The 15,271-nt window shown below is 37.2% G+C and overlaps 2 protein-coding genes across 5 annotated transcripts in view; one reads left to right on the forward strand and one right to left on the reverse strand.

The window, feature by feature from the left end:
• slc6a16a (solute carrier family 6 member 16a) overlaps positions 1–3,661 on the reverse strand; it is a 23,524-nt gene extending 19,863 nt beyond the window's left edge. Inside the window, exon 1 of the mRNA XM_055194278.2 lies at positions 3,218–3,661. The gene's annotated coding sequence lies outside the window, so the exon portion shown is untranslated. The remainder of the gene's footprint in view (positions 1–3,217) is intronic.
• Positions 2,776–14,906, forward strand: eps8l1a (EPS8 signaling adaptor L1a). 4 transcript variants are annotated; one of them, XM_055194281.2, is made up of 16 exons: positions 2,776–2,892; positions 6,394–6,431; positions 8,072–8,162; positions 8,707–8,756; positions 8,846–8,987; positions 9,068–9,156; positions 9,857–9,931; positions 10,063–10,211; positions 11,683–11,827; positions 11,913–11,956; positions 12,062–12,170; positions 12,488–12,622; positions 12,707–12,836; positions 13,421–13,583; positions 14,153–14,285; positions 14,583–14,906. In XM_055194281.2, exons 3-16 carry the CDS (start codon positions 8,072–8,074, stop codon positions 14,667–14,669), a joined length of 1,542 nt encoding a protein of 513 aa, XP_055050256.2. In that variant the 5' UTR covers positions 2,776–2,892; positions 6,394–6,431; the 3' UTR covers positions 14,670–14,906. The 4 variants fall into 4 exon arrangements, with proteins under 4 accessions (XP_055050256.2, XP_055050254.2, XP_055050255.2 ...); XM_055194279.2 differs by having other exon boundaries at positions 2,798–2,892; positions 6,384–6,431; XM_055194280.2 differs by lacking the exon at positions 2,776–2,892 and adding an exon at positions 2,925–2,942 and having other exon boundaries at positions 6,384–6,431.
• Positions 14,907–15,271: the final 365 nt, after the last annotated feature.

Below are 15,271 nucleotides of genomic sequence, written 5' to 3' on the forward strand. Positions count from 1 at the left end.
GTCCATCAACAAGATCGCCAGATCAGCATCCCATCCAGTGCTGTCTTTTAGCTCACGCCAACGAGTAAAAACCTGACCGAGTGGAACTCTTGTCCGGTTCCTAACGCGGTCAGATTCTCTTTTCCTACTCTCTTCCGAACGCGCTTTCTTAACTTTTAAATCGTTTAGCCTCACATCTCAAATTCGCGCGTGCAGTTGTTGTTAAAGGCTTGATCGACTTATGCGGCGCTGCAAGAACCGACAGCCGGATGACGTCAAAGTGCCGTCTCGGATCATTCTCGCGGTACTTTGATGTCATCCGGCGGTCGGCTCCCGCAGCGCCGCACGGAGTCGAACAAGCCTAACGTGCGTGACGTCGTTGCCGTAAAGCAAGTCGTGATTCTCGCGAGATTTGTCAGGGGCGGTTCTCTCAAGCTTGCATTGCTGGTTTTGCTAGCGGCGCCCTCCCCGAGCTTCAACAGGAGGATGATTCGCCCTACTATGCCTTTGTTTACCACCGAAATAACTTTGAAGCTGTTATATTAAGGTAAAATAACTGCATAGTGTGTCTTTAATGTGTCAACTATCTTGATGAAGAGTTTTCCTATTCACGCACCCCAGTGAGTGCATGAATTTTCGAACTTTGTTTTGTACTACTACTGTGTATTTAGTGTGGTTATCCACTTAATTTCTCAAGTATCTAATTATTATTTTCCTTTTTAGTGACCTAGGATTATTCTGCTTATTATTACTTGGCTGTCTTTTTTTTATTTCTTTTTCTGCATTTTCTTCAATGATTATGGGTTATATTTATGTGTTTTGTTTAAGTTGGAAAATGTTCAATAAATATACTATTTAAAAAATTGATGTTTCATTATTAAAGTCCTCTTTCATCATTTAACACCATTGCTGACTATTTTCTCTATAAAATTGGAGACAGACTCATTCCTGTTGTTTAAAATCACCTGTTTCCAACATCACAAGCATGTAACCAATCACATCAACACAGTTGAACACGTGGATCTGTAGTTCAAATTATAGATATTATGTACGGATGCTGCATAGCCTCAGCCCTGAAACAATTGAGCTCTGCTTTGTTAAAGGAATAGTCTACTCATTTTCAATATTGAAATATGTTATTACCTTAAATAAGAATTGTTGATACATCCCTCTGTCATCTGTGTGCGTGCACGTAAGCGCTGGGACGCTTCGATGGCATTTGGCTTAGCCCCATTCATTCAATTGTACCATTTGGAGATGAAGTTGGAGGTGACCAAGCACATCAACGTTTTTCCTGTTTGGGACGAGTGGTTGTGCGAGCAGGTTTGGTGGTACAGGGTGAAGCGTGGCGCTTTTCTGGGCGGATTTAAAAGAGGAACTATATTTTATGGCGTAATAGCACTTTTGGGAGTACTTTGACTTGCCTGAAAAGTCCGCTCCCCTTCTCACTCTCATAATGGGAGAGGGAGTGTGTTACTACGCCGAGTCGAAGTACTCCCCAAAGTGCTATTACGCCATAAAATATAGTTCCTCTTTTAAATCCGCTTAGAAAAGCGCTACGTTTTATTTTGTACCACCAAACTTGCTCGTATAACTACTCGTCTTAAATAGGAAAAACGTTGATGAGTTTGGTCACTTCTAACTTTCTCTCTAAATGGTACCATTGAATGAATGGGGCTAAGCTAAATGCTATCGAAGCGTCGCAGCGCGCTCCAGCGCTTACGTGCACGCACACAGATGATAGAGGGATGTATCAACAATTCTTAGTTAAGGTAATAACATATTTTAATATTGAAAATGAGTAGACTATTCCTTTAAAACATCAGCACCTACAGATTAGTGTTGCAAACGTGCAGTTCACGTATGCATTGTGCGAAACCGAACTTAGCAGTTATGTGGCTTAAACTGCCGAAGAAATGACTGTGACAAGTAAAACTTATAAATATGCTTGCTATTTAATAAAATTATTGACTACAGTGGGACTTAGAGAATAAAACCCTCCATACATCGACCCCTAAACCATACCCAATAATTTGCTCTATTGATTTGATACAAATAAAAGTACTTTAGGAATTTACTTATCAATAAAATGTGAAAAAATGCAAACCATTGTCAGCCTGCCCTACACCGCTGATGTGTGTGTAAATCTTACAATTCCTGGAAATGTAAGCATATATGCATTACCACATGTTGTGCATTTCTAAGCAGGGGGCTTACAAAACAAAACCCTTTCTTTCTTGTTAGCCACAATGTTTCAAAGTATCATTGTAGCTTAGTGGGTAGAACAAGGTGCTAGCAACAGCAAGATCTTGGGTTTGTTTCCCAGTAAACACAAATACTGACAAAAAATGTGCACTGTAGCTTTAATGCATTTATACTGTTGCATCAAGAGGATAATGGGCAAGTATTTTAGTCTATATAAATGCTGTGTGGTTTCATTACCTATAGGTTATTTTAACCCAAAAGTTGGGTTTGTCCGTATTTTCCCCAACCACTGGTCAAAACAACAAGCTTTTTGTAAATATTTTCATTAGTTTAATTGAGGGTGTTACAACTAAACCTGTACAAGATGCCCTGATTTCTCCTACTAACACTAAATACTCTCACATGACATAAGTCCATGACACACACAACAGCTTATTTCTTATATCTGCTGCCTTTACATTAGACATGTTTGACAATATTTGACAACGGTTTAATTGTAGATTAAGGGTTTTAGGGTTAAATGTCTAGGGTATTTATTTGGCTCAAGTCTTCAGGAACATCACTATCTTGGTGCGAATTTGGCAGCTGACAGTATTTTTAGGAACACGCTGTACACTCCAACATCAATGTCATGTGATCAAATCAAACTTCAGCCATTTCATTGTCAGAAACAAGAAAACGTGCCCATGTGTTGAAGACCAAATCCAGGTAAAGTGCCAGTTTAAGGAATAGTAACAGACTGAAAACTGGACTATGGAGTAAGTCAAAGCTGGTCAATTCCTTTAGCATTGGTAGAACATTGCGTTAGCAACGTAAGGTAACGGGTTTAATCCTGCAGATCACACCTAATGATAAAAGTAAATGCACTTTAAGCGTCTGACAAACGAAGTTAAAAGCTTTACAGTGCAACTACTATTGGTCTGTGTTGTTTAAACTTCCGACTTAAGTTTTGATAAGTTGCAGCTTGTTGGAAAACTTCGTGCATTCCTGCAACAGAGTTGTATGACTGGAGTCTTCATGAGTGTAGTCTTACCTTGCTGCCCCGTTTTAAGGGGGGAGTTGCCTTGTAGTTTTTGTTAAAACCGTAAACTTGGTCTGACAGCCTCTCTGTTATCTGTTCCGTTGTTAGTCCTGTCGTTCAGACCCACTGCTGTATTTTTATCGCACTCTTTGGGTGGCAGGGAGATCGCCACGTTGGAGGGCTCCGAGGGTTCAACTTTGGTAAATGTAATATCAGAGCCTGACGTCGCTTGCTGTGTCATTGGAGAACAGCATATGCGCTTTTATCTATGCTGTAACGTGGCCCGCCCTCCAACAGCTCTTTTTGTCACATTACAGATTATGCGGGGGCTCCTGTGTGGGGGGTTTGCATTCGTCCTGCGACCCCTCCCCCAAAACAATGCGTAAAGTAGTTCGTTTCCTAAATTAAGTTTGCGAAAAAGTTTCCTGGAGCCACTCATGGGAACAGCTATGTGTCCACGTGTGTAAAGAAACGAGAACTGTGCATAGCTATGCAGAACGTATAAGCCCCTCCCCTTGCCAAGCCCCCCTGTTTATATTTTGGGTTAACGCACTGATCATGTGCGCTAAGGACAGGCTTATATTAAGACAGTGTTATTACAAATATAGCATTTGCTACAATAGAAGAGGGGCAATGGTGATGACAACTAGTTCTTTTGATTTGGACTCAATGACAAACGTTAGGTAACACAACATCTTGCCAACAGGATCCTCTTAAATGTATTAACACACGAGGGCGCCATTGCCTTGCAGACTCCCCAAAACTTTCATTTGGTGTATCATTATTTATATAACAGTTAATTTTGTTTCATACGTCGACAAGAGTGTTTAAAAAATAACGAAACACTGAAAAGTGTAAGTAAAATATAAGTAATATCGTTTTTTTCCGTTTATTTTAATTCTTGTTTTGTCTTATTTATTAATGTTATATAGAACTGGGTAGTGTGGCTCCGTGGCCCCATATAATTACTTTTAAGCGGAGTTTGCCCACCCCCTTTAGAGCCACTTATAGTATTGTCTGAGCTATTTATGAAATATAAAAATTCATATTTTATTTGTCTAATCTTGATATTTTAATACTGAGTAACTTAAAGGTGCAGTGTGTAAATTTTAGCAGCATCTAGTGGTGAGGTTGCAAATTGCAACCAACGGCTCAGTCCACTGCTGCTCACCTCTTGCTTTTGAAACACATAAGAGAAGCTACGGCAGACGCCACCGGACAAACATGTCATCGTCGAAGACAACTTAGTAAAAAAAATTGTCCGTTAAGGGCTTCTGTAGAAACATGGAAGCCGCCATTTTGTGCAGCCATGTAAGGGGACCCTCTGTGTATGTAGATAAAACCTCTCATTCTAAGACAAGAAACACATAACGGTTCATTATAAAAGGTCTTTAAACACTCCTGATAATTTAGTTTTGTATATTATTTTTGCATTTCTGTCAAGAGATCTTTTTAAAAATTACACACTGCACCTTTAAGGCTAATATATTTAATTCATTTAAAGGGGACATTTCACAAGACTTTTTTAAGATGCCAGATAAATCTTTGGTGTCCTCAGAGTAGTTATGTGAAGTTCTAGCTCAAAATATCATATAGATAATTTATTATAGCATGTTAAAATTGCCACTTTGTAGGAGTGAGCAAAATGTGCTGTTTTTAGGTGTGTCCTTTAAAATGCAAATGAGTTGATCTCTGCACCAAATGGCAGTGCCGTGGTTGGATAGTGCAGATTAAGGGGTGGTATTATCCCCTTCTGACATCACAAGGGGAGCCAAATTTCAATGACCTAATTTTTCACATGCTTGCAGAGAATGGTTTACAAAAACTAAGTTACATTTTTCAGGTTGATATAAGCACTGGGGACCCAATTATAGAACTTTAACATGGAAAGAGTTATGAATTTCACGATACATCCCCTTTAAACCATGAAGCCACACTCTTTCGCTAATCTCAAGGTTTTGCAGTACCCTTGTTTGCTGGTAGGTGCCTCTTAAGCACAAATGTGAAACTTTGCCTATGGTATTACTGTTGCATCACAGCAAGGTTCCTGAGTTTATGACTTTGGGTACTCTGATTTCCCTTACAGTCCAATGACATGAAGGTGAAGTCAAAAAATAGTTTTGTGAGTGTGTGTCCGTGAGCACACTGCAATGGGCTGGCCATCTATCCTGCCTGTGGTGTACCCTGCCTGTGGCCCAAGATGCTGAGATAAGCTCCCTATATGACCATACAGAAGGCAAGGGGTTTAGAGAATAGATCGGTTTGGGTAATGTAATATGATGTCATGAATAAGGCTATTCAAAGATGATCATATTCTGTTGTTTATTCGTGATGGTTATGTGTACATTGATTTAATTGTACAAGACTCAGGACATTGTGCCCCTGTGTGTAAAAGGAAACTTTAAATTAATTTTATGAAATTACTATATAAACATTTACTAAAATATATATATATATTTATGCTACGCTCAGCTTGGTAAAATAGCCTAGAGACAACACAATATATATGACTGACTATAAATAAGGTTGAGTGTGTGCATACTGTGGATGTACTGTATGTGATGCATCATGTTATCACATGCAAACAAGCATTACAGACATAAGCAGTAATTTCATAACAATAGTAGATGTCCGTCTGATGAAAGTAAAGACCCCCCCCCACACACACACACACACAAAAGACAAACAAACACTGAGGTAACAATATTTCTATATACCTGTAAGTGGCAGAGGATGAACTGGATAGAAGAATTTAAAAGGGAGGGGGGAGAGAAAGAGAGGCAGATGTAGTCAAACAAGCTCAGCTTGATAACACTTACCTGACAGCAAGTGACATAACTTTTCAGAAAAAAATACATTTGTCTCTGTGAGTGTAGTATTTATTTTAACATCGTGTGAGTCCACATTTTACAGTAATGATATTATATTTTTCAGTCTGGGTTCCAGTCAAAGTTTCTTAACTCTTTAAATGTAACACTTTTTTTAATACATAATGTTGTGTATCATTTTGCATTTAAAGAAGTAAATTAAGACACATCCACTCACATTTCTGTACACTTCATATCTTGAAACTCAGGACAGATAGAGAGAGAGAGACAGTGACAGAGAGAAAGAGAGGAAGTCCAGGTTTGCTTTAACAGATTAACTTGTTTTTCTTGTTCTCGCATTTCTCTATGAGGTGTAAACAGAAGATGTGACATAAGAAGGTGTACGTATCCGATGCACGGTAAGTTTATTTTAAACCATCCATTCAAATGTTTTAAACTAGACTTTTCTACAATGATACTTTGTATTTATATTAGGGATTAGAAAATCCGGTGTATTAGATGATTTTGTTGTCAGACAGATAGTTGTGATGCAACGCATGGTAATGTAACTTTGCTTTACTCCCATGATCAAAATGATTCACTTTCTGGGGTTAACTTAATTAAATTACCATGTTTAATGCATCATTTTGTCATAGGCCTACTTGTTTTGGCAATTCAATAAAATGACAGTGTGAATGAAAAATTTTAAAGACATTTCTGCTAATATTAGCAGCTGCTTTTGTAAACCTGTGCACTGCCACTCCTCCCGTCGATGCTCTGCTTAAACACAACAATAATTGTATTAGTAAGGAAACTTTTGTGCGTCTTTGATTTGAGTGAAGTGATTTTATATTTAGTTGTTTCATGTTTCAATGTGCTTCACATTTTAACAGAGCAGATTGATTTAGTTTATTTTCTTAGTTGATGAGAAATGAAATGTTTTTATTCTAAAGATAAATAAAAAAAAATGGTTCACATAGTTCTTGCATGAGCACACGAGAGACATAAAAAAACAAACATGAAACACTTGTTTAACCAAACTTTTTTGGCTTTGCGCCAGATGGATGGCCATATATGAGCATGAATGAGAAGCTAATGTAGAGTAATGTATTAGTTATGTATGGAATGTCAACTTTCTTAATCCCAGATTCCTGTAGTACTAATGACTGAAACTATCAAGCCGCCCACCAAAGACCACATTTACAAAAGCCATTCAATGAATGCTACAGTAGTTAAAAAAGTAAGACTTTTAGATTTAACTGTAAAATAATACTCTATCCATCTTCTTTTTTGTAAGTTTGGTACATTACTTTATAACATATCCCTAAAATATTATGTTTATGCTTCACACTTAATAAAATTTTTTGTTGTCAGCGTAAAATATTTTCTGCCAACAATAATCCTCTATTTAAATAATCCTCTTTGATAAAGCTGGTTGCAATGCCATCTTAATAGGGGTTAGGGATTTAAGTTTTGAACTGAAAGTCTGAAGGTTCAGCCCAATGAAGCAGTGACCAAGAAACAGGATACTCTGGATATGTTTCTTACATTTATTCATTTATAAGTCGCTTTAATTCATAATGATTTACACATACACTGATTTATCCTAAGGAAAATTTTATGTTCATTATTATTATTATTATGGAGAAAGGCTTTTAACCATGAATTTGCTGATTGATTCCAATTAATTTTGTTATAATTTACCAGCGGCTTTAGGACTTTGTTAATTATTTGTTTCGTTTTAACTGTGATTTATCAGTGTACAGTATACAGGATGTCATTGGATTCATTATTTGGAAAGAATGGAATATTAACAGCGTAATAGATAAAGCAGTGGTCTGCTGAAATGAAGTCTAAAAGATTAGTACTGTAAAAATAATTTATGGACAATATGTGCACCTAAACTGTGTTGATAGCTGTGGTATCATGATAGTGGTTATATTGACCTGATTTATAATGGATACCAGTTGTGTCAGTAGTACTGTATGTTTGTGAAAAGGCGACAAAATAATTGTGTCTATTAATATCTCTATTAATGTCTTTTTTACCACTCTTTAAGATGGCAGCTCCGGAAGTTGTTCCCAGGAAACATTCACTGATCAAACTTGCATCACCTCCGACTGCTAAAGCTGTCAACCATGATCCCACAGGTATATATTTTGTGTGTGTGTGTGTGTGTGTGTGTGTGTGTGGTTTGGTGTGTGTGGGGGTGTGGGTGTGTGTGGGTGCGTGTGTGTGAACAGAACATATTTTTGCAGACACAGTATATATAGTGTTCTTAAAAATGCTGAGTTATTTTCACCTCATGGTTGGGTTAAAAAGGGACAAACCCAAACATTGAGATAAATTAACCCTGAAAATGTTCATATATTTAACCCAACCATGGGTTAAAAATAACCTAGCATTTTTAGAGTGTATATAACAGAATATATGAAGAGTTTAGTTCCAAAACAAAAAACTTCGTTTTTAATTATTATGATATCGTGTTTTTATTGCATTTTATTGTGCTGTTTTTTTTAGTTATGATGGCTTAAATCAAAACAAACCAACTGTATTGATATTAATTGGAATGCACAAACAAACAAAAAACAAGAGTTATCTTATTCTGGAACCAAACTCTTCATATTTTACAATTACATACTATAAAATAATATATCAACGATATTTTTATTTTTGTTCTATATGATTCCTTAGTAAATGGGGTGAATGCAGATACTCACCAGATACACCCAGAGAGAGAAGTTGTAAGTGTGACTCTTACACAATATAATGACTGTTGGACAGAAATAGACTGTAAATAGTGGCCAGTATTTTATATCTCTTTATCTGTCAGGAGTTGGTTAATCACTGTTTTGCTGACATGGAGCGTTTCATGGCCCGTCTGCAGCAGACCGCAGAGGCTCAGAGTATTCTAGAACAACAGAACAAGAAAAAGAGTCGGAAAAAGAGCAACAAGAAAAAAAAAGACCAGGAAGGTGAGAGAAATTGAACCGTATACTTCACAAGCCTGACCAACACCTTCAAATCATAATAAATATCAAAATCTGTGTCTTAGATGAAGTGCTTAGACAAAAGGCAACTCCGCCATCAGAACAAGAGTTTGTGGATATTTTTCAGAAGATTAAATATTCTTTTTGTCTATTGGTAAGTTTACAATTAAATCATTTTAAATATTGTCATATTAAATATGCTGTAGGAACACGCCGCCAATGTTAAAGGGACACTCCATTTAAAAAAAAATTATCATTCTCTAGCTCCCTTAGAGTTAAACATTTGATTTTTACCGTTTTGGAATCCATTCAGCTGATCTCCGGGTCTGGTGTGCCACTTTTAGCATAGCTCAGCACAATCCATTGAATCTGATTAGACCATTAGCATCATGCTAAAAATAAACAAAGAGTTTCGATATTTTTTCCTATTTAAAATTTGACTTTTCTGTAGTTACATCGCATACTAAGAACGACAGAAAATTAAAAGTTGTGATTTTCTAGGCAGATATGGCTATGAACTATACTCTCATTCTGGCATAATTATCAATAGCAGGGGACTATTTTTGGTCACTGTGTAATAAAAAGCAATAAAAACATGAAAATGTCAAAACTATTTGGTTATTTTTTAGCATGATGCTAATGGTCTAATCAGATTCAATGGATTATACTGAGCTATGCTAAAAGTGGTAGCGCCAGACCCGGAGATCAGCTGAATGGATTTCAAAACGGTAAAAATCAAGTGTTTAACTGTAGGAGAGTTGGAAAATGAGCATATTTTTTTAAAAAGTGAGTGTCCCTTTAAAATTGAATGTTAAAATACACTGCATGCATTTACGTGTGTGTGCATGTTGCAGGACCGACTGAAATCAAACATCTCAGAGCCGTCCTCAGAAGAACTTTTGCACCATGTCTTCATTCCTTTGGACTTGGTAAGAATATAACGTGCAACCAAAATCATGTACACACATGATTATACACAATATAGACATGCAGAGACACACCAAATCAGAGAAAAGACATGATAACCTAGATGGAGCCTTAATCATTAGTTGTTCCCCAGATGGTGAAGACCACAGGTGGACCTACGTTGGCAGCAACAGTTTCCAGCCCTGCTCTGACCAGTGGAGCGATCTCTCTACTACAAAAAAACCTTAATGCAAAAGAGAAAGCACTCTGGACTTCACTTGGATCTTACTGGACCCTGCAATAGTCAGTAATACATAAATCTTATTTTTAAAGGGGGACTGAAGAGTTAGCATTTCTAATCATTTGAATAATGAAAATTACCCCATGATTTACTCACCCTCAAGCCATTTGAGATACACATGTCCATCATCTTTACTAACACAATTTGAGTTGTTTTGGAAAATGTCATGGCTCTTCCAAGTTTTATAATAGTAGGAAAAGGGTCCAAGACTTTCAAGTCTAAAAAAGTGCATCCGTCCTTCACAGACGTAATCCACATGGCTCCAGGGGGATGCGATTTTGTAAAAAAAATGTTAAAATTGTTAAATTTAAATATTAATATTTAAAAACTTTATAAATAGCTTCTGGTGGCAGCCAATGCACATTCACCAGTGAGTATTAGCGTAGGAGATAGCATACGATGTGTAGTAAACAGTGGCGGCTGGTGTCTTCTTTTTTTGAAGTTTGTCACAACATGTATGTAGCTTGTCATGTGTGTGGTTCGTAATTTCAAAATATGTGTTCTGCGCTTTGAGAGATTGTGTGTGCATCACGTGTCATGCCAAAATAAGTGCCTGCTGCAGACGCGTCTAAAAGGTTTATGATGAAAGAGACCTTCGCGTTTGCCAGATACTCGCATAATCTCATGCATAATCAGAGTTCACTGTTAAGGAAGTGTCTAGCGTGTATTTTGGGAACGTGAGCGTCTCTTTTATCATAAATGGTTTTGACGCGTTTGCAGCAGGCACTTATTTTGACAAAACACGTGATGCACACAGGATCTCTCGACACGCAGGACACATATTTTGGAAAAGGGAACCACACACGTGACAATCCGAACACTTATTTTCAATTAGTGCCCCTTGGATGAGCAGTCATGAGCCGCCAGTGTTAGTAAAGTAGTGACAAATGGGGAGGCCCAGAGGAGACACTAAAACAAAATGGCAGTCATGAATAAGAAGTCTAAACCAAAAGATGCGGAAGGTTTCGATATAACATAAGATGATACATAAGTTTTATCTGTAGCCAAAACAACGCACAATGCATGGTTCTCGTGAGAGTGTATTTTCACCAGATGCATCGTATACTATTTCTGGTGAATGCCATTAGCAGCTACCGGAAGCTAGTTTTCATAGTTTATAAAGTTTTAAATATGCATTTTTCTCACAAAAACGCATCGATTATCCTCAGAAGGCCTTTATGGACTGTGTTTTCCACCGTTATAGAGTTTGGAAGTGCCAGGTCATTTTCTAAGATATCTGAAGTTGTGTTTGTTTGAAGGATGAGGGGCTTATGCATCTCGGATGGCTTGAGGGGGGCTAAATTATAGGGCAATTTTCATGTTTCGCTGCGCGAACCATCCCTTTAAAGCAATCTTTCGAAACAAGACCAGCTAAACTTAAAATACATGTTATTTAAAAGTCAAAGTTCTGGAAATGAAAATTTGTAACTAAAAACTGCTTAGTTGAGGTAACTTTGTGTGTGTGTGTGTCAGCTCTAAACTCAATGAGACTGTGCCTCAATACACACCTGTGTTTCTGGATGGTTGGCAGCCGAAGACCAGAGACGCACACGGGCGACTGATCGAGGACCCCATTGAGTCACAGCATAAGCACGAAGCTCATATGCTGACTCAACAGGTATGAGACCATAGTATACACACACACACTCACAGATAAATACAAACACAACAGAAATCACTATCACTTAATTTTCTTTCTACAGATGATTGATCAGACACGTGCAGCTACACAGGACGAACATGAAAGGTTAGTTATAGTAAGGTCACTGACCCTCTGTGTGCTTTTAATGCTTGCTTGTAATGTCCTTTGGGTGGAATTTTTCTCATTGTTTGTGTGCCTATGATGATGTAGTACTGAAGATTCAATGCTTCCTCCAGAGGAAAGGATGTACCAGTGCAGTTATGACTTTGTGGCACGAAACAGTAGTGAGCTCTCGGTACTACAAGGAGAAACTCTAGAGGTAAAAAGAAAAGTTGGTCAGAAATGGTCCCTATAGCTGGCACTGGGGCAGTGCCCTTTAAAGGGGTCCTTTTAGTACAGATATGTATATATTTGATACCAATATGTACTTTTGAAGTACTAATATAGCAAATATGTACCCGACTGACAGCTTTTGTACTTTTTCCTGAGAATATACTGCAAACTGTAGTCAAATTCCTAGAGATTCATCATTGATGTTTGAACTTCTGGTTGAGAGTCACTGATGCACTTTTAATATTCTCTTGCACAAAACTCATTTCACCGCTCAGATTCAAACTCATATTCTTTCTCTTTCAGGTGTTACAGTCACATAAGCGATGGTGGAAATGTCGGAATGGTTACGGCGAAGTGGGTTTCGTTCCACATAACATCCTTGAGCCGATCAATCACTCAGAGGTTGATTCTTCCAGTGTAATGCGCAACCATTCAATGGTAAAGGAATCACACACACAGTCGGAAACTCATAACATGCATTCATCCTCACTCATAAAACTAATACCTATCATATTTTCGTAGAAAGCTCCTATCTCTCCCCCAAAAGGTGGAAGGTTCTCTTATGCTGCGCCCAACCCCTCGGGCGAAAATGCATTCCACCTTAATTCACGTCCTCAAAGCATGCCACCAATGGGAGATGATGGAGGAAAAGGTATTTTTTCTTACTACTTTACCTTTTAATTAGTCACATTGTAAAGCATTAACTTAATTTAAGGGCCTTATTCAAGGTCATAATGGGTAAAGAGCGGGCTATTATTGTATACAATACAATAGTTTGTAACAAGTATCATGTACAAAGAAATAAACAACCCCACGCATTGTGTTCAGGAATATTTTTGGACTCTATTCAAAACCATCGGACTGTGTTCCTGTCTCTGCACTGTAAACAAATGCAGCATTTTTGTCAAATCAACATATATTTTTATGTTACTTTAACCTAACAAAATAAGTAAAGTAAAAAATTAAGAAAGTTGTTTTAACTTTATGCTGCATTTTTTTAAAGTGTGGTATGACTGTGCAGCCTTCTTGTTCTATATAGCTTTATAGAAATGCATCATTCTCATTGGTCATTCACAGCATTCAGTTTATAATAAGATTATTTAATATTTTTGTCATAGATCATTTATGCAAAAAAAAAAAAAAAAACATCTTCTGGATAAAACAATACTGTCATATCAAATGATTTCATATAAATTATAAATATGTTTTTACATTAATATTGATGTTTGTAAACAGTAATGTTGATGAATGATGAGCTCATGCAGCGATTGGCCAGTGGGAGACCATCGGCTCGCCCAGTGATAATAAATAAAGCAAATGAAACGACAGCACCACTCCACTACAGTTCTTCTCCAAGTGAAGTTCAAGAGTGGCTGAGGGGCAAAGGCTTCAATGACTAGTGAGTAACATACAAACATCTCAATATGATGCTCTTGTAGTTTAAAGGTGCAGTGTGTAAATTTTGGCGGCATCTAATGGTGAGGTTGCGAATTGCAACCAAGGGCTCAGTCCACTGCTCACCTCTAGCTTTTGAAACACATAGAGAAGCTACGGTAGCCGCCACCAGACAAACATGTCATCGGTGGAGACAACTTAGCAAAAAAGTTTGTCCATTAAGGGCTTCTGTAGAAACATGGCTGCACAAAATGGCGGCTTCCATGTAAGGGGACCCTCTGTGTATGTAGATAAAACGTCTCATTCTAAGGTAATAAACACGTAACGGTTCATTATGAAAGGTCTTTATACACCATTGATAATTTAGTTTTGTATATTATTTTGCATTTCTGTCAAGAGATCCTTCTAAAAATTACACACTGCACCTTTAAATGACAGAGCAAGGTTCAATAGCAAAGATTATGGGTTTGATACCCAAAAATAAAACTAACTAGGTTTTGCATACCTATTTCTCACTAAAGATGTTTGGTTATGTTTCTAACTAAATATGTTTTGCTGTGTGTTCTCTATCAGCACTGTGAGGAGTTTAGGCATCCTTACAGGAGCTCAGCTCTTCTCCCTAAATAAAGAGGAGTTACGGGTGGTTTTACCAGAGGAGGGCACCAGAGTTTACAGTCAGATCATGGTGCAGAAGTCACTGCTGGAGGTAAGTCATGACTTCTCACTAAATACCTCTATTCATTTTATGTTGTTTGAACCTTACATTCGTATCTACAAATTAATTCCAAAAGTCTGAGACCACAATAATATATATCTGAAATGTTTCTATTAACTGTAATGTAGACGTATATCATTTGTATTTAAATTAACATTAAATTCTAAACAAAATATTAAAAAAGCATTTGCCCCAAGCGGTCACAGACAATTGGATCTCACCTGAAGTCAGTTTAGTTGGTCCACTTGGTAATTGTCCTTATCTGTATTCTCACAACACTCATTTCAGGATGACAAGAAGGCTACGGAGTTGGAGGCTATAATGGAGAAACAGAAGATTAAAGTTGATTTAAGGGCTGAGGGTGGAGAATTTTAATGAAACTGCATCTCTGTGTCATTCAGTCTCACACATTCAGACGCATTAAAGTAATATTTATGTCACTGCATTAACAGACCGGTGTGGCATCAATCAAGATCCTGTTAACAATATGTTTTATGTCATCAAATAGAATATATATTTCATCAATACAGCTAACCCGACATATAGGGCAACCCAACCATGTTCTTTTATGTATTGAAGTTAATTATTAATAAAAAGCACTGGTGGCTATCATGTGTTTTTCTTCGTATTTTATTAACGTTATTCATATTTTTAACTTTATAAAGTCTCTTTCTGCTTTGTCACAATATTTAACATTACAAACAAAATGTAAACTATTGTTCATAGATTTATGAATAACTTATCAAAAGAACAGTAAAGTATGTTTGCACATGATTATAAAAATATATATCATTATTTTGGTTCATTAGTGTTCCGAATGGCTTCAGCCAAAGTCCCATTAAGGAAAATCTCCCCACTTGGCAACAATTTCTGCAATGGCTCCGGGTAGCTAGTTATGCCTATGGTTTTTGTCCTCCTATCAAGTCCTATTAGAGTGAATAGGTGAAGACCGATATGTTAATCTGTTGATAATGTTA

This window comes from Misgurnus anguillicaudatus, chromosome 19 (assembly GCF_027580225.2).
Source record: "Misgurnus anguillicaudatus chromosome 19, ASM2758022v2, whole genome shotgun sequence".
Classification (NCBI taxonomy): Eukaryota; Metazoa; Chordata; class Actinopteri; order Cypriniformes; family Cobitidae; genus Misgurnus; species Misgurnus anguillicaudatus.

Excerpts from the sequence above, each read along its gene's own strand:
- eps8l1a (XM_055194281.2), top strand. The coding sequence starts at position 8,072 with ATGGCAGCTCCGGAAGTTGTTCCCAGGAAACATTCACTGATCAAACTT. Across the intron at positions 8,163-8,706 it reads TGTCAACCATGATCCCACAG|TAAATGGGGTGAATGCAGAT; the intron begins GTATATATTTTG and ends ATGATTCCTTAG. Across the intron at positions 11,828-11,912 it reads CTCATATGCTGACTCAACAG|ATGATTGATCAGACACGTGC; the intron begins GTATGAGACCAT and ends TTCTTTCTACAG.